This window comes from Talpa europaea (assembly GCF_964194135.1).
Source record: "Talpa europaea genome assembly, chromosome: 7".
NCBI lineage: Eukaryota > Metazoa > Chordata > Mammalia > Eulipotyphla > Talpidae > Talpa > Talpa europaea.
Window position 1 is genome coordinate 24,968,003 of NC_140074.1, and position 23,195 is coordinate 24,991,197.

At 41.0% G+C, this 23,195-nt stretch overlaps 1 protein-coding gene across 4 annotated transcripts in view; it reads left to right on the plus strand.

The window, feature by feature from the left end:
- Positions 1 to 7,790: 7,790 nt before the first annotated feature.
- The window catches only part of PSIP1 (PC4 and SRSF1 interacting protein 1), a gene marked incomplete at both ends in the record, with an annotated part of 35,326 nt that continues 19,921 nt past the window's right edge, over positions 7,791 to 23,195 (plus strand). For all 4 annotated transcript variants that reach the window (XM_084239193.1, XM_084239194.1, XM_084239195.1 and 1 more), the window contains 2 exons: positions 7,791 to 7,862; positions 11,267 to 11,343. In XM_084239193.1, the coding sequence (XP_084095319.1) occupies positions 7,791 to 7,862; positions 11,267 to 11,343 (149 nt within the window). The remainder of the gene's footprint in view (positions 7,863 to 11,266; positions 11,344 to 23,195) is intronic.

Below are 23,195 nucleotides of genomic sequence, written 5' to 3' on the forward strand. Positions count from 1 at the left end.
GTAATGTAATCCATCACATTATTAAAAATTTAAAAATTGCATCATTGTATGAATAGATGTAGAAAAGGCAGCTGATAAAATACAGAAGTCATTCATGATTAAAATTCTTAGTAAACTGGGAATACAGGGAAACTTTCTTAACTTGTTTAAGACTTGTGTATAAGGTTTTTGTGTAAAAATGCTATATATAGTTAGTGCATACTTAATGGTGAGAAACTAGAAGATTTCCCACTGCAATGGAGTACAAGGTAAGGAAATACCCTTTTACCACTCCTTTTCAATACTGTACGATAAGCTAAAGGTAAAACAAAAAAAGGAAAGGGGGGAAAAAGTTACAGATTGGGAAGGAGAAACAAAACTGTCTTTGTTCATAGATGATATGATGATTTATATAGAAAATCCAAAAGAATAGACCAAAAAAACCACCAACAAAACAAACCTTCTGGAACTAATAAGCTATTATAGCAAGGTTGCAGGATACAAGGTTAATATATAAATGGCAATTATTTTTCATTATACCAAGGATGAACAAGTGTAATTTGAAATTAAAAACACAAAACCATTTACATTAGCACCTCCCACCCCAAAACCAAACTAAGCAAAAAATTAAAAACCTCTAATATGTGCAATATTTAAAGACTATTTAAGTAAACTATAGTATACCCAGTAACGCAGTCATTAAAAACAACATTTGTAGACAGGAAAAAGAGAGACAAATCTTCCTTAGAGAATTCCAAATTATATATGTAGATACTCCCCCTATCCAGGAGGTAAAATAGTACATTCAGATTATGGAGTATTAGTCAGTACTTAGGAAACTACTAAGCCCTGGAAAGCTCTGGAGGAACCATAAATGCATAACACTAAGACAACAATCTGAAAAGGGTACATAAATGTTTGATTCCAAGTATATGACCTGTGGAAAAGGCAAAGCTATGGAGACAGTACAAGGGTCAGTGGCTGTCAGGGATTAGGGGGACAGGAGTGATGAACAGGTAGAGTACAGAAGAATTTCAGGGCAGTGAAACTATTCTGTATGAAACTATGAATGGTGGACTTTCATGTTAAAATCCATAGAATGTATAGTACCAGGAGCAAACCCTAATGTAAACTATGGGCTTTTGTTGATAAAAACAACAAACTAGCAAAGTGATTTCAGTAATTTGTCATCAATTAGACTTAAAAGTACAGTTCTGGTAGTGAATTCTTCCCTCTCTAGCTGGACTATATACAGTCATAACATAATCCTATACATACATGAAAACTACTTTTTCTAGATTGTAAATACTTGAAAGAAGTTTCAACTAGATACTATACCACACACATTACATATTTATTATCTAATTTAATCCTCACAGCAGGATTTTAAGATAAGGGTTATTATTGCATTCCAATGATAAGAAAAATCAACTGAAATGAAAAGACTTACCTAATATCACATGTGTAGGAACTGACAGGGCCTGATCACATCCCGTTTGCCTCCCAAACCTGTATTCTTTTCCTATTCCACATCAGACCTCACAGCTCCTATCTATCATTAGACCATAGGAAAACACATCACCAAAATGCAGCAGAGTATAATATTTACCATCATTGTTTCTACATGAGGGGTCTTAAAAAAAAACAAACCCAAGAGTTCCATTATCAAGTTAACTTTGAAATGATAGATAAAAGCCCACCTTAGAAATTTACAAAGAAAGTTAATATATTAATGACTCTGAGAACTCCTACTCCAAAGATAACTGATTAACTTTCTTTCAACATCTCCCAAACACACACTACTCTACAGATTTCCCCGAATCCCAATTTATATCACTTAACTTCTCAAGATATACGATTGTTCTCAGAACATACCAAAGGGAAACTGACAAAGAAGAACCAAAGGCATAAAGATTAAAAAACAAACAAACAAAAAAAAAAACCAAAAAAAACAAGGTGGCTCAGCGGGTTGAGCGAGTTGTGAAGCTGTCCACAGCCTCTGCAGCATCTGTTCAATTCCTGGCCGGCCGGCCGGGAGATTCCCACATGGTGAGGCACACCTCTCCTGTCTTGCCCGCTGCTCCCCTCAGCAGTGTACTTCGGTCCTTCTGCCTGTTCTGCTTCCTGCTCTGTCTCTGGTGAATTCTCTCACCCTCCCGTACCTCTGGCCTGTACCCCAGTGCTTGTATAAATAAATAAATTAGAAAAAAACCCAAAAAACAAAAAAACTAAAACTAAACTAAACAAACAGTAGTACACCTGTAGATGAGAACAAAGGACCATTTCATTTACAGAGAGCTACACCTCTCCGGTGCCAAAGTCAGGAAGTGAGAACACGCAGGAAACGGAGGATGAATATTCAAAAAAGAATAAGATGATGAAGAAGGGGGAAGGCGCAAAAAATAGGGAGAAGAGTAAAGAAAAGCTTGGTTCACAGACATGTGGGATGAGAAGACTTACTTGAGACTGGCTATGGTAGGAAGAAGCAAAATAAGAGTTTAAGAGGAGAAGTGATTACAGAGAAGCTGGTACAGTGATTTAAAAAATTTGGTTTCTCTTGTCCTATGAGTCTGAGAATCGTGCTCCAGTTCAGCAATTTATCTAGTCACTGCTTCACAAGCTAGTATATCTTCGTTTTGCCCCTTCTAAGGGCCAAAGTTCCAAATGCTTATTGATTTCCAGAAGCTAGTCCTAGACCAGATTTATGACATTTCTGACCAAAGTAGCTTTTTGATTAATGCTCTTTCTCTTCCCTATACTTTTACTAATATCTCTATCACAAAGCTGAAAATATTACACATAACAAACAGTTTGGTAATTGCTATTTATACAAGTAAATTAAGGAATGTTCCTAACACTGTATTAAGGTGGGGAATCCCAATAGCTCTCCCCTTATCATGAGGGGTACTCTCCAAGACCCTGCCATGGGTACCTGAAATCGTCTTAGTACTGAACCCTATGTATACCACGTTTTCCCCACATATACATATCTTTGACTTAGTTTAATATATACATTAGGTACAGTAAGAGATTAACAACAGTAATAGTAAAGTAGAACAGTTATAACAATATACAGTAATAAAAGTTATGTGAATGTGATCTTATATTCTCTCTCAAACTGTCTTACTAAACATAAAATTTTTAGATAGCAATTGACCTTGGGTAACTGAAGCTTTGGGAAGTGAAGCCCCCAGGTAAGGTGGGGGAGTCTACTGTATGACTATTCTATGTAAAATGTGTGTATGTAGGGATTATTGTTGCTAAATTTGTTGAATAAAAATCAAATATTATTTGGAAAGATTTCCAGTAAGATGTTTAAAATGAGTGTATTGTAGTTAATGAAAAATATCAGTATTTTAAACGGTTAACCTTTAAGTACCTCAGCAACTCACAAAATGAAAACAAAAATACCCTCAAGTGTCTTATCTGATTCTCTTGCTATCAAGGCTTTCTCCTTCCCCTCATTTGTTCAACAAAGATCTATTGAGAAAAATTTTATGGAATGCCTGCTAAATGCCAAGACCGGTGATTAACAGAGTGCCTACTCCTAAATGTTTACAGACTGGTTGGAAAGGCTGTAAATAAGAAATTTGGCTACAGTCAGATAAGACAATGAGTCTTTCCAGAGGTTGAGTCCTTCAGTTCTAGAAGGAGTTAAACACTATGGACTGGTGGTGGGGACAAGCTGGGGAATGGGGTAGGGTAGAAAAAGTTTGTAAGGAAATTTGAAGCTGGGAATACTTTCCAGTCCAAAGATTGAAGGTGGAAGTGTGCTGGGCTCCTTTAACTTCCAGCATCTTTTTTTAATTATAAGCTTTTCTGCCTGTATGGTTGCTGGTCCCCTGCTCCACCTAGAGGTCATGTGGGATCAGACAAAGGCCTGGACATGAGAACAGAGGAGCTGAAATGTTGCCATGACCACAGACTAGGTGTGTGGTTCAAGCCAAGTTGCTAAACTTCTATGAACCTGTTTTCTCATCTGTAAAATGGGGATAGCAGCATCTGGATAAAATGAGAGAATGTAAGTCAAGCTCTTGCTTCAATTCATTTAGATCTCCTTTCCTCCTCCTCCTTGCTTCAGTTGTTTTGGAAATTATATTCTTTCTCCTTACTGCTTTCTCCTCGCTCCTCAAATTTCTATCTTGTTACTTTTTCTGTCATCTTCACTCACAAGGCTCACTATGGGGGAGGGATGCATCAGGCAGGGGTAGAGAGGAGCATAGGCTTGTAAGTCTAGAAAAGCTCTAAATGGTTAGGATGAGCCCTCGCGTCTCCCTCCTTCCTCTTCCTTGCCCCTCCCCCTCTGATTCAGCACTGCTGTTTCCAGGGATCCTGGGTTTTTGTTCTCTGGAGGCTTAAACTACCACCTGTTTCATTGTTTAAATCCTGACTTGTTTAATATCACCTGTTTTCTACAGACTACCACAGATCAAAAGTGCACAAATTTAAATACAGCAAGAGCTAAATTGTACTTTCTTTTAAAAATATTAACACTAGACCTTTTTTCCCCAAAGCTTTTCCAAGTTCCCTCTATTTTCCATTTCTTTTCTAGGACCCTCCACTCATGGGAAACACTCCGTTTTTACTTGGTACTTCCATTTAGCACTAATAAAATAATGTTATATACATTTTATCTATTCTATTTGTCTTCCCTACTCGATTTTAAGTAGTGGCCTCTACAGCACAAGTTTCCCAAACTTGAATATGCATAGCATCACCTGGGGATCTTGTTAAATGCAGATTCTGATTTAGCAGGTTAGGGGAGGGACAGAGTTTCTTCTAATGAGCTCCCTGATGAAGCCATTGAGCCTGGGCCCTGGATCACACTTGGGGCTGCAAAGCTTGATTCGACTTGGAACAAAGGAGGTGCACAAGAAATGGTTACTGCATGATGCCTTGGTCTCTCTTACTAGTGTCTACCCGTTTTTTTCCATACAACTTTCTCCATTTTTTCCTGTGCATGATTTATGCCTAATATCTGACAATTATTCCTTTGGTAGCTGTGCCTTCCTTCTCTTTTTCGTAGTCACTAGTTTTGACCTGAAATGGGTAATAAAGGGAGTAAGTACTACAGTAACCTCCAGCCTCTTTCTCCTGTCATCTACCTTGTAGCGGCAAGAATAACTTTTCAAAGAATCAGTTTCACCCCTTTCTTGCGCAACAACGGATAGTAGGCTCCAGTATATATCATATCAAACTCAAACCCAGGATGAGATGTTTTTAAGACATTTCACTAGCCCTTACCTCTTCTTTGCTAGTCAATTTCTCCTTTTGCACCATTGAATCCCTCTGCATGTGGCCAAGATAAGAGTTAGGCTCTTGAAATTCTTTTCAGGACATTTTACATTGGGACTATCCTCTTTCATTCCTTTTAAAGGAATTTCTCCATCAAAAAAAAAATTTCTCAATTTCCTTCTACAAACTAAAGCTGTTTCCGGTTTATTCCCAGCTGTAAGTCCTTCACTTAAAAGACTAGGTATTAATTAGCTAGGTGCATTCCTTATTTTAATATTGTTATTTTTCATATTTTCAGTCTGTTTTAAATAGGAGTTATCTATCCTTGTTCATGGATGTATCACTATCACCTAAGAATGCTTGACTCCAAAACATAGTTAAGCTCTGGGGGTTGGGGAGGAGTTGGGTGGAGGGGGAGCTCAATGAAGGATTAAACAAAACTTAGATTAATTTTCACCAGTTTCATAATGCCTTATTTACTGGAACTTGGAGGCACGTTAATGGTTAAATAAGACAAGTCTGGTAGCATAGTTCTGATACTGTAAAAATATTAAGTATCAGCTCACACCAGACGGTTGGGAAACATCAACACGTCAAAAAAAAGTATTGGCCAAAGGCTAAAAAATAATGTTAGAAATCCCATGAGGAGTATTTTACTCCTCATGGAGTATTTTAAGAGATAAAAAAAAAATTGACATTTAGTCACACTTCTACACTGGACCACGGCTCAGCCACCATCGCCACCACCCTACTAGTAAAACAACAGTTAGAAACAGCTACAGTTTAATACCGGCCCCAAACCCACATCCTATCTAAAAGGCTGATGCTTTCCTGTCATTGTTTTCTATTCCTCACCCTTTGCATGCACTAGCACTGCATTTTTCTTCATAGTTCTTGATGCCTTAAATGCAAAAGAAATCATCTAGGACTTTCCCATATTACAATTTCAAGGAAAAGAGGACTGCGAGGCCCGCTCAGCGAGGTCCAAGAGGCCTACACAGGAGGCACACCCTGCAACCGCTTCGTGCTCCGATTTCATCTATGCGTTTTTATACATTTTTTTCTTTTTTTTGGCTGGTGCAAACCGCGCAAGTGCAGCATTAAAACCTCCCCACCCTGGGAAACGATACAAGAACATGCAGCTGAAGTGCCAGGTTCTCCCAAACACACAGTCAAGGGCTGGAGGCCCGGATACCCGCCCCCAAACCCGGTCCACAACAATCGTTTCCTCCCTCCCCGCCTTTTACATACAGTACACATACAAATACACACACGCAGCCCGGCCAGCAGGGGCGGGCCGGGCCCGACCACTGCGCGAGCCGTGGGGGGGGGCCGCCGCGGGCCCAACTATTTTCAGCACGCTGATGCTCCTTCTCCCCCACCTCTCCCTCCGTCTGGAGGACACGGCTGGAGCAAGGAAACTTGGGGCCGTACGGCCTTCGGATATTCCGCTTGGGCGCCGCACCCCTCGCGCGGGGGTTGTGCTCGCCCCCCTCTTTTCCGGGAGCAGTTGGTTCCGCCCCAGCGCTAGCGGGCGCCGAGCGGGAGCCGCGCGGGAGCAGCGCAGCGACGGCGGCGGCAGCGGCGACGGCGGTTGCCATTCCGAGCCGTTGAGACGCCTCTGCGGCAGCTGGTGGCGCAGGTGGCTTGCGTGGACGCGAGCGCAGGCGGCCGGCCCGCCACCGCAGCCTCGGCGCCCGTGGCCCCGGCAGGTGAGCGGGCGGCGGGGACTCGCCCCGCCCCCCCCTCGGTGGCCTCGCTCGGGGCTGTAGCGGGGAAGTGGCCGCGGCCCGCTGGGAGCCCGCGGGCGGCCCGAGGCGGCGACGCCGGGAGGCAGGTTGGGGGGGCGGCCGTGTGGAGACGGGGCGGGGGGAAACACTCTCCTTTCTTCGGGCGTCTTTTCTCTCTTCCCTCAGGCCCCCCCTCCCTTTGGGGTTTGAGCCGGCTGCAAAAAAGCCCGGAGGAAGATGGGGCGGGAGAAAAGGGGGGGTTTGGGGCCGGGGAGCATCTCTGCCTCAGGTGGTGGCGTCGTTTCGGTCGTCGAGCGGGGACCTGCCGAGACCTGAGGGGCCGGCCCTGGGGCTGCGGAGGCCGAGCTGGGGGGGTGGGGGGGAGGAGCGGGAGGAGCGGGAGGCGGCTCTCCCCTCACTCTCCATCCCCACCCCGCCCCCACCCCACCCCCTCATGGTCCTCCTCCCCTCAGGCCCTCCCCCCTCAGGCCCTCCCCCCCCTCAGACCCTCCCCCCTCTCGGTCCTCCTCCCTCGGTCCTCCCCCCTCATGGTCCCCCCCCATGATCCTTCCCGCCATGATCCTCCCCCCCATGGTCCTCCCCCCTCATAGTCCTCCCCCCCACCTCCTCCAGCCCCTCCCCTCGGGTTTCTTTGCTTTAACCGCCCTCCGTGCTCTCTCCCTTTCCCTCGCAGGCGCGTTGGGGCACCCCCCAGGCATCCTCCCCGCGGCAGCCGCCCCGGTGGCCGGAGCTCCCGCCCGCCCCTCGCCCCCCGCATCCCCTCGCGCTCCGTCCTGCCGCACCTCACTTCCCTGGGCTTCGGACCTTCGGCCTCGCCCCCGAAACATGACTCGCGATTTCAAACCCGGAGACCTCATCTTCGCCAAGATGAAAGGGTATCCTCACTGGCCGGCTCGAGTAAGTGATTTTTTTCGCCTTCGCCTTTCTTTAGCTGTGCTCCCGTCCTCGGAGGCCTACTTCCTACCCGATCTCGGAACCTTTTTTTTTTTTTTTTTTAAACTCCCCCCCCCCGAAACCCCCCCCCCCCAAGTCTTTTCTCCCTGTTGCTTTCCTGTGTCTCGTTTTGTAACTTGCCCTTGGTGTTCGTTTTTTTGGCCCGGTAATCGCCCGTTTAATTGTAATCCAGGTGTTCCTGCACGCAGTCTTTATTTCCCTTTGGTTTGTAGATTTATTTGACAGGCTTTGACAGGTTTTCTTAATAGGGAATATTGAGATGCGATGCCATTAACGTTCCATTGTAGGTGGGGGAAAAAAATCAGGTATGGGTTTTAGGTTGAAAAATGGGTGAAACCTTGGCATTGACTTCGTTGTGAGTAAAATGCAAAGTATCAATGAAGTCTATGCAAATTGCATGTCAACTCCTGCAAGTCGAAGCTGTGTGTCATTAAATGAGGCTTGCAGGTATTTTTCATATTTGTTGCTGATGAGGCGTTCCGAATTTGCTTGTTTAATGGAGAGATTTTAGGGCTGGATATTTTTGAAAAAATATGTAAGTTAGTGCCAGGGAAGGCCCAGAAAATTGATTTTTATGGTTTTTTTTTTGGTAGTGAGGTTGTCTTTTTGACCTTGAAGAAGTTATTTTACTTCTTTGTTTCCCAGAGGCAAACGCATGAGTAGAACCAGGTGTGTGGGTTCCTGTCCTGTGGTACAAAAGAACTACCCCGGATTTTTGGTGACATTTAGGAATTGAGATTGCTTGAACATCTAAGCAACATTTTCTTCTCTCTTTTTTTTTTAATAAGGTTTATTTATTTATACAAGCATTGGGTACAGTCAGATGCGCGGGAGGGTGAGAGAATTCACCAGAGCCAGAGCAGGGAGCAGAACAGGCAGACTGACGAAATACGAGCAGTGGGCGCAGCAGGAGAGGTCTGCGTGCCATGTGGGACCCTCGCCGGTGGTCGGGGATAGAACCGGCGCTGCAGAGGCTGCTGGCAGCTTTGCAACCCAATGCTCAACCACTGCGCCACTGGGGAGGCCCTCTAAGCAACATTTTCAGGAAAAAGCCTTTTTGTTATTTTATGAAAGGTCTCAGCTTTTAAGATAAGTGATAGGTCCTAAAAAATGTTTAAACCTGTTAGACAAGTAAACCTCATGGTCATTTTTAAATGTATAAGCGATACTCCAAAATTGTAATTTACTTTAACTTGCTGTTGTTAGAAAAGTGTATTTTTTAAAAATAATGAAACCCTTTAGTTTTAATCAAGGCAACTGGCAAGAAAAAAACAACCCATTGGTTATGGAGAAAGATGGAGTTGCTGCATGCCATCCATATATAAAATGTTCACTGTTTCTTGATTTTTTTAACATCCAGCTCCTTAACACACTGGTTTTCCTTCACCAACCTGAAAAGATTTTTCTCCCTCTGTGTTGTCTACTTTTTCAGTGGAACCTTATTTGAACAATCCTTAATCATAAATCTAGTCTGTGTATTTGGTACTCTGGTATCTGTTTCCTTTGTGAAGACCTTTTATTTGTACTCTTACGTGCATGGTTTGACTTTCAAATAGACAGTAAGCTTCTTGAGGGCAATAGCCATAAGTCAAATTTGTTTATACCCCTCATTGTCCTCAGTGCATAATAATGTACTTATACTGTATTTCATGTTTAATTAGAGAGTAGGTACACTGGACAGATTTAAGACCGCTTCAAGATACTTTTTTTTATGGTTTCAGCATCTTTATTTTCTTAAGAGATATTAACATCTGCGTTTGTGTGATGCATCTATATTCAGATTTCTGTGCTACAATGCAGTTAAAAGCATGAAAACAAAAAAATGATCTACTCTTCCAAATCACCTTCCCTACATGCTTCAGTGTTCGGTGACTGAGAGTTAGTACTGATACAAGCTAAATAAAGTAGCCTTAGGACCAGAGTATTGTCCCTATTTAACAATTAGCTCTATTACCAACCTCTCTTGAATTGGACTGGGAAATTTTATCTGCTTTCCCCTTTTTTCTTAGAAGCAGATGAATTTGGTTTCGCTATTGTCTGTATCCAAGAATTATATTCCTTTTTCTTTTTTCCAGTCTCTCTTTGCTTTAGAGTGTTTAGAGTATAAAGTTTCAGCTATGAAGGTGACAGCCATTGTTACAATTTTGAGTATCATTTTCTGTCTACATATCCCAAATTTCATTAATTTTTAAGTCTTGCACAGTCTTATAATCCTGTACCAGTAATAATTGTTTTAAAAGTCAACTTAAAAAAATTTGCCTAAGATTTCTTAAATTTCTGTAGGTGCTAGACATTTGCATAAACTTTTAAAGCTGTTTGCTAGCAGAAAGAAATATATGAACTGGGTTGACAGAAATAAGATCTCCAAGGATTTTAACAGTTCTTGGGGTCTTCATCACATAGGTGAGGAAATTAAAGTCCCTAAAGATATTGGCTGGCATGATTCTATCCATGTCTCAAACCTTCAAACTGCCAAACTCTTTATCCTCCAGGTCTTCCGTTCAACATGGTAATGCATACAGAGTATATAGTATGTTCTCTGTGGTCAGCTCCCTTTTTAACAAAGTCGGCTGATTTTTTTTTTTTTTACATTAAAGTGGATTTGAAATTATGAAAACTGTGAAATCGTTATGAGACGAAATAAAACAGAAATGTTGCTAAATTCTACCTAGCTTTAACTCTGAAATCTGCTTTCCCTTTGTTGAGATGGGAAAGTAACAAGTATCACAGAAGTGTTAGTAATAACAGCACCTGAGACTTAATTAGGAAGATTGAAAGAGATGGAAAAGGAACAGGTAACTTCAGGTGATTCAGCCATATAGGCATAAGATCATTTCAGAATATGTGTTTCAGGCTTTGAGAAATACTGCTTTATTAAACTTTTATTAATAATGTTTGCTTTTATGTTACTCTTTTATCTGTAGGTCTCACTGCAGAAATACCATTTAAAATTTTTGAATAGGTTCAGATTTCCTGAAATGCATAGTGCTAGATTTGTTTTAAACTTTAGAATTTGGGGATTTTAGAAAGGTAATGTTTGCTCTTGTTAAGGTCTGGGATAGCATGTGTTAATATAACTATTTCGGCAGAGACACATCAGTAGAAACACAGGGTAGATAAAAGAAACAACAGAATAGCTTCAGTGTCAGTACAGCTTTTGCAACTGAATGAGTTTTTAGAAATACTCTGGTTTTCAGAGGTGGTTTTGTTTGTGAACTCTAGGGATAAGGAATTGTGGATCTGTAAAACTGGTCCACTTTATATTAGATGTTTTATTTCAGCTTATTATACTGTGTTGAGGTATGTATGATTTAAAAAGATGTTAATTTTTTTGATCTTTCTTTTAGGTAGATGAAGTTCCAGATGGAGCTGTAAAACCACCCACAAACAAACTACCCATATTCTTTTTTGGAACTCATGAGACGTAAGTCCTTTTAGCTCTCAAGGCAAATCAGAGTTAATTTAGCTGGGTCATTGGATGTAAAATGCAAAACAAATAGAGATTAATTCAAAGGAAAAATAGGAGTAACTTAGGAACCTTAAGAATTACCTTTGAACTTAGAAAAAAGTCCTCAAGTCAGCCGTTGTAAATGTATTTTTAAGGTAGAAAAAATTAGACACTGCAGGTTTAACTCTTTGGAATAGATGGTTCCGTAATCATGAAAGGAAGAATTACATGGCTCTTCTCAGCAGTCAGAATGACTGATGGATAAATGTATGTAAGGAAAGTTTTAACAATACTTATATTTAGTATTTTCAGTGCTATTCATGAGAACAACTATCATCCAAATAGTCTTTGCAATATTAGCTACACAAATGGTATGTTATGGGAAAGATAAGAAAAAGAAATTTGAATAGTTCTCACTCTATGTGCTTACATTGTTCTGAGAGCCACTGTGATTGCTCTGCAGCCCCTGGTGGATATGTGGGTAAAGCAAGTCAATTTTCAAAAGTTGCTCCTGAATATTGAACTGTTACTTCTGGGTGCATGGGACTACTCTAAGGGCTGTCTCATTCGTTTTGGAAATACTATCCCACCTGTAATTCAGTAGTCCTTACAAGTATTATGTAACCTCTCTGATTTTAGACTTGACGTTTAGAATTTGCCGTAATTCTGGTAAAGTGGGCTCTTTACCTGGGGTCAGGAGAAACAAAGCTGTTGATATTCTAATTAAAATTATATAATCCTGAGAATGTCTAATGGCAACATTTGATTTCATGTTACTAAGCTACTGCATGAACTTTCACGTAAATTTTTTTTAAAGGTATAATCTTTCATTTATTTATTTTTCCCCCCAAAGATGTATTTATTTATGCACACAAGAACTGGGGTACAGGCCAGAGTTGTGGGGGGTGAGAGGATTTACCAGAGACAGAGTGGAGAGCAGAACAGGCAGATTGACTGAAATACACTGCTGAGGGCAGCAGCGGGCAAGTCAGGAGAGGTCTGCTGTGTGGTTAGCTTCATAGTGCTGTGCTTAACCCCTTGCACCACAGAGAGGCTCAGGAATTGATCTTTTTTTAAATTTGTTTAAGTGAGGTAACATTGGGTGAGGTAACATTGGGTGAGGTAACCTTGGGTGCATTGGGTGTGGTAACAAGTGAGGTAACAAGTAAGGTAACAAGTGAGGTAAGGTAACAAGGTAACAAGTGAGGTAACAAGTGAGGTAACATTGGGTGCATTGGGTGCAAATTTAGGTATATTAAATTGATCTTTACTACAATTGTTTTGAGTTGGGTTCAGGTATATTCTGTTATAAAAATGTATAAGAAATGATGAATTTTTGCATAGGATAATCTACCATTAAAAAAAAAAAACAGGGGGCCTCCCCAGTGGCGCAGCGGTTGAGTGCTGGGCTGCGAAGCTGCCCACAGCTTCTGCAGTGCCGGTTCAATCCCCGGCCACCGGTGAGGGTCGCACATGGCGCACAGACCTCTCCTGCCGCGCCCGCTGCTCCCCTCAGCAGTGTCCTCCGTGTCTGCCTGTTCTGCTCCCACTCTGACTCTGGTGGATTCTCTCACCCTCCCTCGCTTCTGACTGTACCCAGTGCTTGTATAAATAAATAAATAAATAAATAAATAAATCTTTAAAAAAAAAAAAACAAAAAAAACAGGGCCTCTCCAGTGGTGCAGTGGTTGAGCACTGGGTTGCAAAGCTGCCCGCAACCTCTGCAGTGCCGGTTCTATCCCCGGCTGCTGGGCGAGGGTCCCATATGGCACGCAGACCACTCCTGCCGCCCACTGCTCCCCTCAGCAGTGTACTTCTTCAGTCTGCCTGCTCTGCTCCCTGCTCCGGCTCTGGTGAATTCTCTCACCCTCCTGCGCTTCTGACTGTACCCAGTGCTTGTATAAATAAATCTTAAAAAAAAAAAAAACAAAAACTCTAAGCTTAATAGGGAAAAATTGTGTATTAGAGTAGGGGCTTTTAAAGTGTGGCAGGTCTACCTACACCAGCATCACATGGAAATTTTAGTTACATATACAAATTCATAAACCCCCACCTACTGCCTTCTGAAGCAAAATCTAAGCTAAGGTATGGGGCCCAGCAGTGGTTTTTTTTTTTTTTTTAAGATTTCTCTATCTATCTATCTATCTATCTATCTATCTATCTATCTATCTATCTATCTATTTATTTATTTATTTATTTATTTATTTATTTATGCAAGCACTGGGTATAGTCAGAAGCACAGGAGGGTGAGAGAATCCACCAGAGCGGGGAGCAGAGCAGGCAGAAGGACCAAAGTACACTGCTTGAGGGGAGCAGCGGGCGGCAGGAGAGGTCTGCGAGCCATTCAGGACACTCCTCCAGTGGATGGGGAGCAGCCGGGGATTGAACCAGCCTGCAGAGGCTGCGGGCAGTCTTACAACCCTGCACTCAACCGCTGCGCCACCAGGGAGGCCCCCAGCAGTGTTTTAACAAACCTTCCACATGATTCTGACACAAGCGAAGTTTGAAAATACTTTATTGGAATATTGTGAATAGATACTTTTTTATAATTCTAATTTGCTTGTTCTTAAATTGGGCAGATTTTATACTATTATAAATGTGCTTATAGTTTTATAGAAAACCTTCATTCTTGTTAAATTTGGAAGACTAGTCATCACTTCCCAACATTTAAAAATGAATTTTGCATTCTAGGTATCTGTAAATTTTAAATAAAAACAAAACCAAATGATAAAATTTTCATAAGCATTGTTAGGTTAAAACATCACAATGCCATTAAGTGATTAATAAAGACAATTACTAATGCTCAAGGAATTAGAATGAAACTTCAAAATTAAACTGGTGATAAAGAATTTTTTATTTCAGAGTACATTTAAAATGTTTTGTACCTTAGTGTTCTCCTAAGTATATACCATTTATCTTTGGAAAGGCAGTTTTCCTATGTTTTGGTGTGGTGACTTAAGTTTTTTTTGTACTTCAGGTTAATTCTTAGAAACGATACCTCTGTAGTAATTTTGCGTACCCCCATCCCCCATCAAAGGTTGGGGGGTAATTATTTAAACATTTTCAATTTTAATTTAATAGCCTATAGTTAGAGAAGGAAAAGCAGAAATATAGAAGAAGAAATGGCAGTTTGGAACACTGTACTAGTTCATAATTGATTTATAGATTAATATGTATTTTCTTGTCAATTTAGAGCAGAATCCTTTTGTAATTGTTTTTCTTGACTTAGAGACATCTAATTTTTCTTCATGTTTTATGACAGTCACATTAAATTCCTGCAGCAATCAAGTTTTGAGTATTATATAATGAGATCTTAGGTATACCAACTGTGACCGTCAACTAGATGTCTTAAAACTAACATTTTCTAAACATTCTTAGTGAATGAGATTCACATGGATCCAATACTTTGCTGAAGTCCGAAGTCTTGGTGTTATCCTTATTTAATTGTTTTCCCCTTCCTCCCCAGATCTAGTTAGTCAACAAATCTTGTATTTTCCTTTAAATTGCATTTTGATCTGTCCATGCTCCATCTCTGCAACTTAAGTCAGTGCCACAGTTTCTCTTAAAATTACTGCACTAACCCTATTTGGTCTTCAGTTTTCACTCATTCTGTGTAAACAAAGTAATCTATATCCCAATCACATTGTGTCATTCCCCTGTCCAAAAACAATGGTTCACATATTAAGATTGCTAGCAAATACTACAACCTCCCAGTTTTATTTACAAATGCTATTGATAAGAACCTAGGTGAACTAGATTATGCTAACCTTCTAATCTCACATTTTTTCATCATTATACAAGTACACATCATCTTGTTTCAGATCCTCCCCTTTTTCCCTTGCAAAATATATATCTTCAGATTTGCAAACTCATTTGGATGTTTTCTCAGATCTTTTTTTTTTTTTTTTAAAGATTTATTTATTTATGCATACAAGAACTGGAGTACAGGCCAGAGGTCTGGGAGGTGAGAAGAGTCCCCAGAGACAGAACGGGGAACAGAACAAGGAGATTGACTGAAATACGCTGCTGAGGGGATCAGCAGCGGGTGAGTTAGGAAAGGTCTGCTGCTCCATGTGGGTTGCTCTCTTGGCTGGGGATTGAACTCATGCTGCAGTGGCTGCCGACAGCTTCATAGGTTGAGTCTTAACCCCTTGCACCACCAGGGAGGCCCTCGTATCTTCTTTTTAATGCTTATTTTCTTCATTGCAGTTCTCTTTTTCCTTTACACAAAAGTGAAGAGGTTGGAGAACCAGGGACACTGTCTTGTTTGTCATAATTTACTTAATTTACTATGCTTGGTGCATAGTAGCTGATAAATATTTGGTGATAGGTTGAAAGCTCTATGCTCATATTAAAGCAAATGTTTGTTATGAATTTGCTATTCATAAACCAGCATTTGTATGGTGTTCGAGACAACTAGATCAGAAAGCTGGCTGTTTTTGAATCCTGACTGCCATTTTACCTGCTATTTAACCTTGGTTGGGCTGCTTAGCTTTATCTCCTTTTCTTCCTAATCTTAAAATAGAATAATGCCATTTTTGCTTCAGAATTTTGATGTGCATAAGATACTACAGAAAAAAATGTTTAAAACAGTTTTTGCATGTATTAAACACTAAATGTCAGCTATTTTGAAGATTATGATGCATATTTTTCCAATTCAGTATTTACTAAATTGTTTGAAATGTTAGCTATAATAAAGATTAATACTGCATATTTTTCCAAGACTAACACTTGGAGTGTTTGTTGTTTGAAATGCAATTTGAGTTTTGCTGACTAATTCCCAATGCTACTCGAGAGAATATTCTCATCTAGATCTATATTCTGAAGTCTGGAAAACTTACGATGTGTTTTTGCTGGTTTTATCTCTTATTTTCTTACTGTTGCTTTAATACAAACAGTTCCAGGAAAAATATCCTTCATAGGCTGTTTTAAAAGCTGCCTAATTACAATTTTATGAGTTCAGGTGAATAGGGAGATGGTGATCAGCTTTTTTTTTTGTATCAGTTGTTCACAAGAAAGGAGTAAATCAAAGGATGGATAGGGCTTTAATTTCTTACATATTCGTTCGTTAATATAACCTCTGTACTATAACCATGGCTACATAGTTGGTGTGAGACTCGTAAAATTCTTTCAAGCCTTCCAATAAATAATGAGAAGGGAACTATATACATCTCTTTATACCAGCTGGTTCATGGCATTTAGTAAAGATATATTCAGTTGTCTGTGGAATCATCTTGTGTTACAAAATAATACATGCTGTTATAAAGCAGTCACTTTCATATTTTGTGATTTAATGATGATAAGTAGCAAGTTAGAATCAATGTTATAAAGAATTATGACTTTCTGTATAGTAATTGGCAACAATTAAAAAATTTTTGAGCTTTATATTTTCAGCTGTGACAAGTTTCTCATTTTTAATGTGCAAGTTAATTACATGTAAGGGATGGTTCTAAGTATGGTAACAGTGTTTATGAGGGATATATGTATATGTTCTTGTGGGTATACACATTGTCGACAAAAAAAGGAAACAGAAATAACTGCTTTTTTGTGTATTAATATTCTCTGAAAATTAGGATACACAACACAGCACCTTTAGGAGTATACCATGTAAGAAGCACACCTGTAAGGTCTAAGTTGCTTAAGAACTTTGCAGTTAATGTAATTAATCCTTTGCACTCCGCTGTCCCCTCTCAGGGGACATCGGAATTCTAGCATATCACTCGGATGTCTCCTCTCAGGGGACATTGCAATTTATTAGTGATTATGGGGAATTGAGGTTATTTCAACGCAACTTTTTGAGACATGCATGTTTCCCTGAAGTTTTATCTTGAAATGGCACAAGAAATTAAATCAAAATATTGTAAAATGGTTTGGAGTGCAAAGGGTTAATATTGTGTAATTAATATATCTAATGATTTGCTAATATTTTACAATTGCCTTGATTCTTTCTGTCAAATGTCTTTGAATTCAATGTGTAGAATACAGCAACAATATATTAGATGTTGCAAAGACCGTATTATAGTAAATAAAGGAAACACTTTTTCTGAGGAACTCAGTACAGAGTTAAGCTCTGCTAATAATAGCTAGGTAATCTTACCTGAGTTAATCTTTGTAATCTGCAGGTTTTTTTTTATTTTTTTTTCTATTTTTTTAAAGATTTATTTATTTTTGCATATAAGAACTGGTGTGTAGGCCAGAGGTGGCGGAGGGGTGAGAGGATTCACCAGAGACAGAGTGGGGAGCAGAACAGGTGTATCTACTGAAATATACTGCTTAGGGGAGACAGGAGAGGTCTGCTGCGCCATGTAGGTTAGTCCCTCCAGGCCAGGGATCGAACTAATAGCTTGATAGCGCCGAGTCTTTAACCCGTGCACCATCAAGGAGGTCCTTCAGTTTCATTTTTTAAGTGAGAGTTTCGGTGAATTCCCCAAGTTTCTGTTGAGCTCTGGGAGTTAGGTAACTTACTTTGAATTAATGTATTTTTTTTCCATTGTTAAAAAGTTTTTAAACTGCTACAATAGAAACAAATCGTTGTACTCTTATTTTTTAGAAACAACCCTCAAACTTGTTCACTTTTTGGTATATTTTCTTTGAGACTTACATGTCATTTTAAAATGGAATGTTTTAAAGAGTGAATCAGAACCATAATCACGTAAGGTTGTGCTCTTGTGGGCACTAATGGTGGCTATTGAAACAACAACCACTTGTGGGGTTTTATCCCCAGGGAGTTTTCTGCGCGCGTGCGTGCGTGCATGCGTGTGAGTGTTGATGGAAATGTAATTGCCATTAGCGTGTGCATTGGTACATTTATATATTGAAGTATGATTTTTTTCCATCATGTCCCATAATTGCCACTTCTTTCTTGTGCTCTGAACATTGGAGGATTCTTTCCTCGTCCACCAGAGTTTTTTAAACCTTATTATGGAGCCCCTTAGTCTGAGCAGATACTTTGACCCAACATTTCTACTTAGAATTTATTATGGAAATATGTGCAGAGATTGAGCAATATGTTTTGTAGCTGCATTATTTAATAATAAAAAATTTAATGTAGAAAATGATCTAACCATAGACAGATTGATTTTGGGATAGCCATTCAGTGAAGTAGTATGTAACTGTTAAGTAATTGTTGACATGCAAAGATGTTCATTTTAATTTGAAAGTGTTTATTTTCTTTTAAAGATTTATTTTATTATTTTATTTTTTTTGTTTACACATGCACTGGGTACAGTCAGAAGCGCGGGAGGGTGAGAGAATTCACCAGAGCCAGAGTGGGGAGCAGAACAGGCAGAAGAACCGAAGTACACTGCTGAGGGGAGCAGCGGGCGACAGGAGAGGTCTGCGCGCCATGCGGGACCCTCCTCCGGTGGCCGGGGAGTAGCCGGGGATCTAAATGGCGCTGCAGAGGCTGCGGGCAGCTTTGCAACCCAGCGCTCAACCGCTGCGCCACCGGGGAGGCCCATTTGAAAGTGTTTATAATTATCACTTCATTGGGGAGGTTTCGTGTGTGTGTGTGTGTATATATATATATATATATATATATATATATATAAATTATATGTTTAATGTATAAAACTAAAAAGTCAACTGAAAACAGGCTGTAGTTGGTAAAATTATGCATCATTTTGTTTTCTTTGATAGGATATTCATAGAAAAATATTTTAGCTTTTTGAGGTACAGTTAATATTCCAAACAATTTTATCCATTTAAAATGACACTTTAGGGCCTCCCCGGTGGCGCAGCAGTTGAGCACTGGGTTGCGAAGCTACCCGCAGCCTTTGTGGCCCCAGTTCGATCCTCGGCTGCTCCCTGGTCACCGGAGGAGCGTCCCGCATGGCGCGCAGACCTCTCCTGCCGCCCGCTTCTCCCCTCAGCAGTGTACTTTGGTCCTTCTGCCTGCTCTGCTCCCCGCTCTGGCTCTGGTGAATTCTCTCACCCTCCCGCGCTTCTGACTCTATACCCAGTGCTTGTATAAATAAATAAATTAAAAAAAAATTAAGCTAGATCCTTTTAAAAATAAATAAATAAATAAAATGACACTTTAGTAAATTTTGGTGTATCTGAAGAGCAGTGCAGCCATTGGCACAATGTTAGAACATCTTGAAAAGAAACACTATACATTAGCAGATATTTCCTTATTATCCTCAATCCGCCCTCCTCAGGGCATTTCTTAAATATTTCTTTTGAGATTTATTTATTTATGCATACAAGAACTGAGGTATAGGCCAGAGGTGCAGGGGGTAAGAGGATTTACCAGAACAGGTAGATCTACACTGCTGAGTGGAACAGCCAGAGAGACAGAGAGGTCTGCTGCGCCATGTGGGTTAGCTCCCTGGCTGGGGATGGAACTCTGCTGCAGTGGCTGGTGATAGCTTGATAGGGGTGAGATTTTAACCTCTTCGCCACCAGGGAGGCTCAGGGGGTGAATTTTTTTAAAGTCTCTTTTCAGCAGAATTTAGAATAAAGGTTAAGTATAAGAAAGAGGTATGTGTAAAACAAGGTGGTGTCAGTAAGAAAAAATATGAAACAATTATCTTGTGTGAATAGGTAGAATTCTTCTAAGACTTTCAGATTGGATTTGCCTTATTTTGTAAGATATGGTTCAAAAAAGAGAGACACATCACCAAGTTACAAAGGATGCAAGAATAACAATATTGATGTGTGATAAAAGTAGAATTTCAAATCAAAGGAGAAGAAGGTACAGGCAGTTTGGCAGTCCTTTTGCATACGTATCATTATGAATGAACTTTGGTTACCTTGGTTTAATTAACAATTGCCCACCAACATGGTTCAGATTTCACAAATCCTGGAATATTAATAGTCACTGCATAGACTGCAAAATTTGCTGCTAGCTCATCCATACACAAATCAAGATGTAAATAACAGATGGCATATCATGTCACTGTTTCTAAAGACTCTTGGTGATTGGCTTGTGTGCATTTGTTTCTCAATGCATGCATGGAGAGCAATGTGTGTAGTTGTGTTGTTGCCTTTGTTTCTTGGTGATATACCCACCCAGGTTGCATGAAGGAAGAATAATAGGCAATTGCCAACAAAGATGAAAATGTAGCAGAGAAACTAGTAGTGTTATAAGTGAATTGAATTTAAATGGAGTTAGAGAATTCCTAACCTTGTGAATGTAGACGTGCTGCATTTGGAGAGACCAGATAAGCAACCAGAGGAACATAATAAAGGCAACCTTATCAACATAGATGAAGGAAGTGGTTGTAGTAAGGAGGATAAAGATATCCCAGAGGAAGTGATGCTAAATAAAACTAGTTATTTCACAATAGTGGAGGTTGGTCAGACTTACAATGGAATATGGCAGTTGAGTAAGGCGTAGAAAATACTCATTTTCTATCATAATTTAATGAGAAAGCAGATGATGTGCAAACTACTGTGAAGTTTTTTGCTAAGACATGCTTTAATTTCACTGTATCTAAAGTAGATTGCAATATACTAAATAAGTACTAGTTTTACTATTTTTCATTTCCTTATACACATCTAGTATTTAATGTTTTCAGGTTTGTTTTTTTTTTTATAGAGGCATGTTTTATTTATTTATTTGTTTGTTTGTTTGTTTATACATGCACTGGGTGCAGTCAGAAGTGCGGGAGGGTGAGAGAATTCACCAGAGCGGAGAACAGAACAGGCAGAAGGACCGTAGTACACTGCTGAGGGGAGCAGTGGGTGGCCGGAGAGGTCTGTGCGCCATGTGGGACCCTCCTCTGGTGGCCGGGGAGCAGCCGGGGATCGAACCCATGCCGCAGAGGTCGCGGGCAGCTTCGCAACCCAGCGCTCAACCGCTGCGCCACCGGGGAGGCCCTGTTTTCAGTTTTTTAAAGTTACAAAATAGTTGTACTTTTTCCCTTTGTTAGGATTGCTTGACATGGTCTTTTTTTTTTTTTAACATTTTTTTTTAATAGAGGCATGTTTTTTATTTATTTGTTTGTTTTTTTTGTTTATACATGCACTGGGTACAGTCAGAAGCGTGGGAGGGTGAGAGAATTCACCAGAGCCAGAGCGGGGAGCAGAGCAGGCAGAAGGACCGAAGTACACTGCTGAGGGGAGCAGTGGGCGGCAGGAGAGGTCTGCGCGCCATGTGGGACCCTCCTCCGGTGGCCGGGGAGCAGCCGGGGATCGAACCGGCGCCGCAGAGGCCGTGGGCAGCTTCGCAACCCAACGCTCAACCGCTGCGCCACCGGGGAGGCCCAACATGGTCATTTTTTATGTTCATTCAAAGTGAGGACTGCCTATTTTGAGATAAGGAAAAATAATTCTTATAAATTTAAGCTGTCAAACCTTTGCACTTAAAATGAAATCATTGTAGGGCCTCCCCAGTGGCGCAGCGGTTGAGCGCTGGGTTGCGATGCTGCCCGCAGCCTCTGCAGCGCTGGTTCGATCCCCGGCTGCTCCCCGGCCACCGGTGGAGGGTCCCACATGGCGTGCAGACCTCTCCTGCCACCCGCTGCTCCCCTCAGCAGTGTACTTCTGTCCTTCTGCCTGTTCTGCTCCCCGCTCTGGCTCTGGTGAATTCTCTCACCCTTCCGCGCTTCTGACTGTACCCAGTGCATGTATAAACAAAACAAATAAACAAACAAATAAATAAATAAAAATGCCTCTATAAAAAAAAAAAACTTTAAAAAAATGAAATCATTGTAGAATCAGTCTTTTGAATAGCTATTTAAAGGCATATGGAAAAGTGCCCTGTGCTTGAGGTTTTATAATATTTTCTTGTAGTTTATTAAGTATTTAATATCACTCCCACTTGAAATTCCTGATGCGACCAATTTTGAATCCTTGGAGGACTTTGAACTATCTTGAGGGTACTGTCTGTCTACATTTCTGCTTAATGGCTTTATCCATATTCTTTCTAGTTTCCAAATTTATGTTGATATTATCCCATCTTTGGCCTTACATGTTTTGTGGGTTTTTAGAAGAGAGAATGTGTGTTGAATAATTGTCTTGCTCCAATTAGAATATTTTATTTTTTTTAAAGATTTATTTATTCATACCAAAACTGGGGTATAGGCCAGAGGTGTAGGGGGGTGAGATGATTCACCGGAGACAGAGCAGGGAGCAGGACAGGCAGATTGAGTGAAATACACTGCTGAGGGGAGCAGCGGATGAGTTAGGAGAGGTCTGCTGGGCCATGTGGGTTGCTCCCTAGCTAGGGATTGAACTCATGCTACAATAATTGCAGACAGCCCCATAGGTTGCGTCTTAACCCCTTGCGCCATCGGGGAGGCCCCCTAGAATATTTCACTTTATTTTTCTTTTTTAAGATTTATTTATACAAGAACCGGGGTACAGGCCATAGATGAGATGCGGGAGGGTGAGAGGATTCACCAGAGACAGAGCGGGGAACAGAACAGGCAGATTGACTGAAATACACTGCTGAGGGGAGCAGCGGGCGAGCCAAGAGAGGTCTGCTGCACCTTGTGGGAGCCTCACTGGCTGGCTGGGATTGAACCGGCGCTGCAGAGGCTGTGGATAGCTTCACAGTGCAGCGCTCAACTGCCTGTGCCGCCAGGGACTCCCAATATTTTATTTTATTTTTTTTAAAGATTTATTTATTTATACAAGCACTGGGTACAGTCAGAAGCACAGGAGGGTGAGAGAATTCACCAGAGCCAGAGCGGGAAGCAGAACAGGCAGAAAGACCGAAGTACACTGCCGAAGGGAGCAGCTGGTGGCTGGAGAGGTCTGCGCACCATGGGGGACCCTCCTCCGGTGGCTGGGGAGCAGCCCGGGATCTAACCAGCACTGCAGAGGCTGTGGGCAGCTTCGCAACCCAGTGCTCAACCGCTGCGCCACCAGGGAGCCCCCAA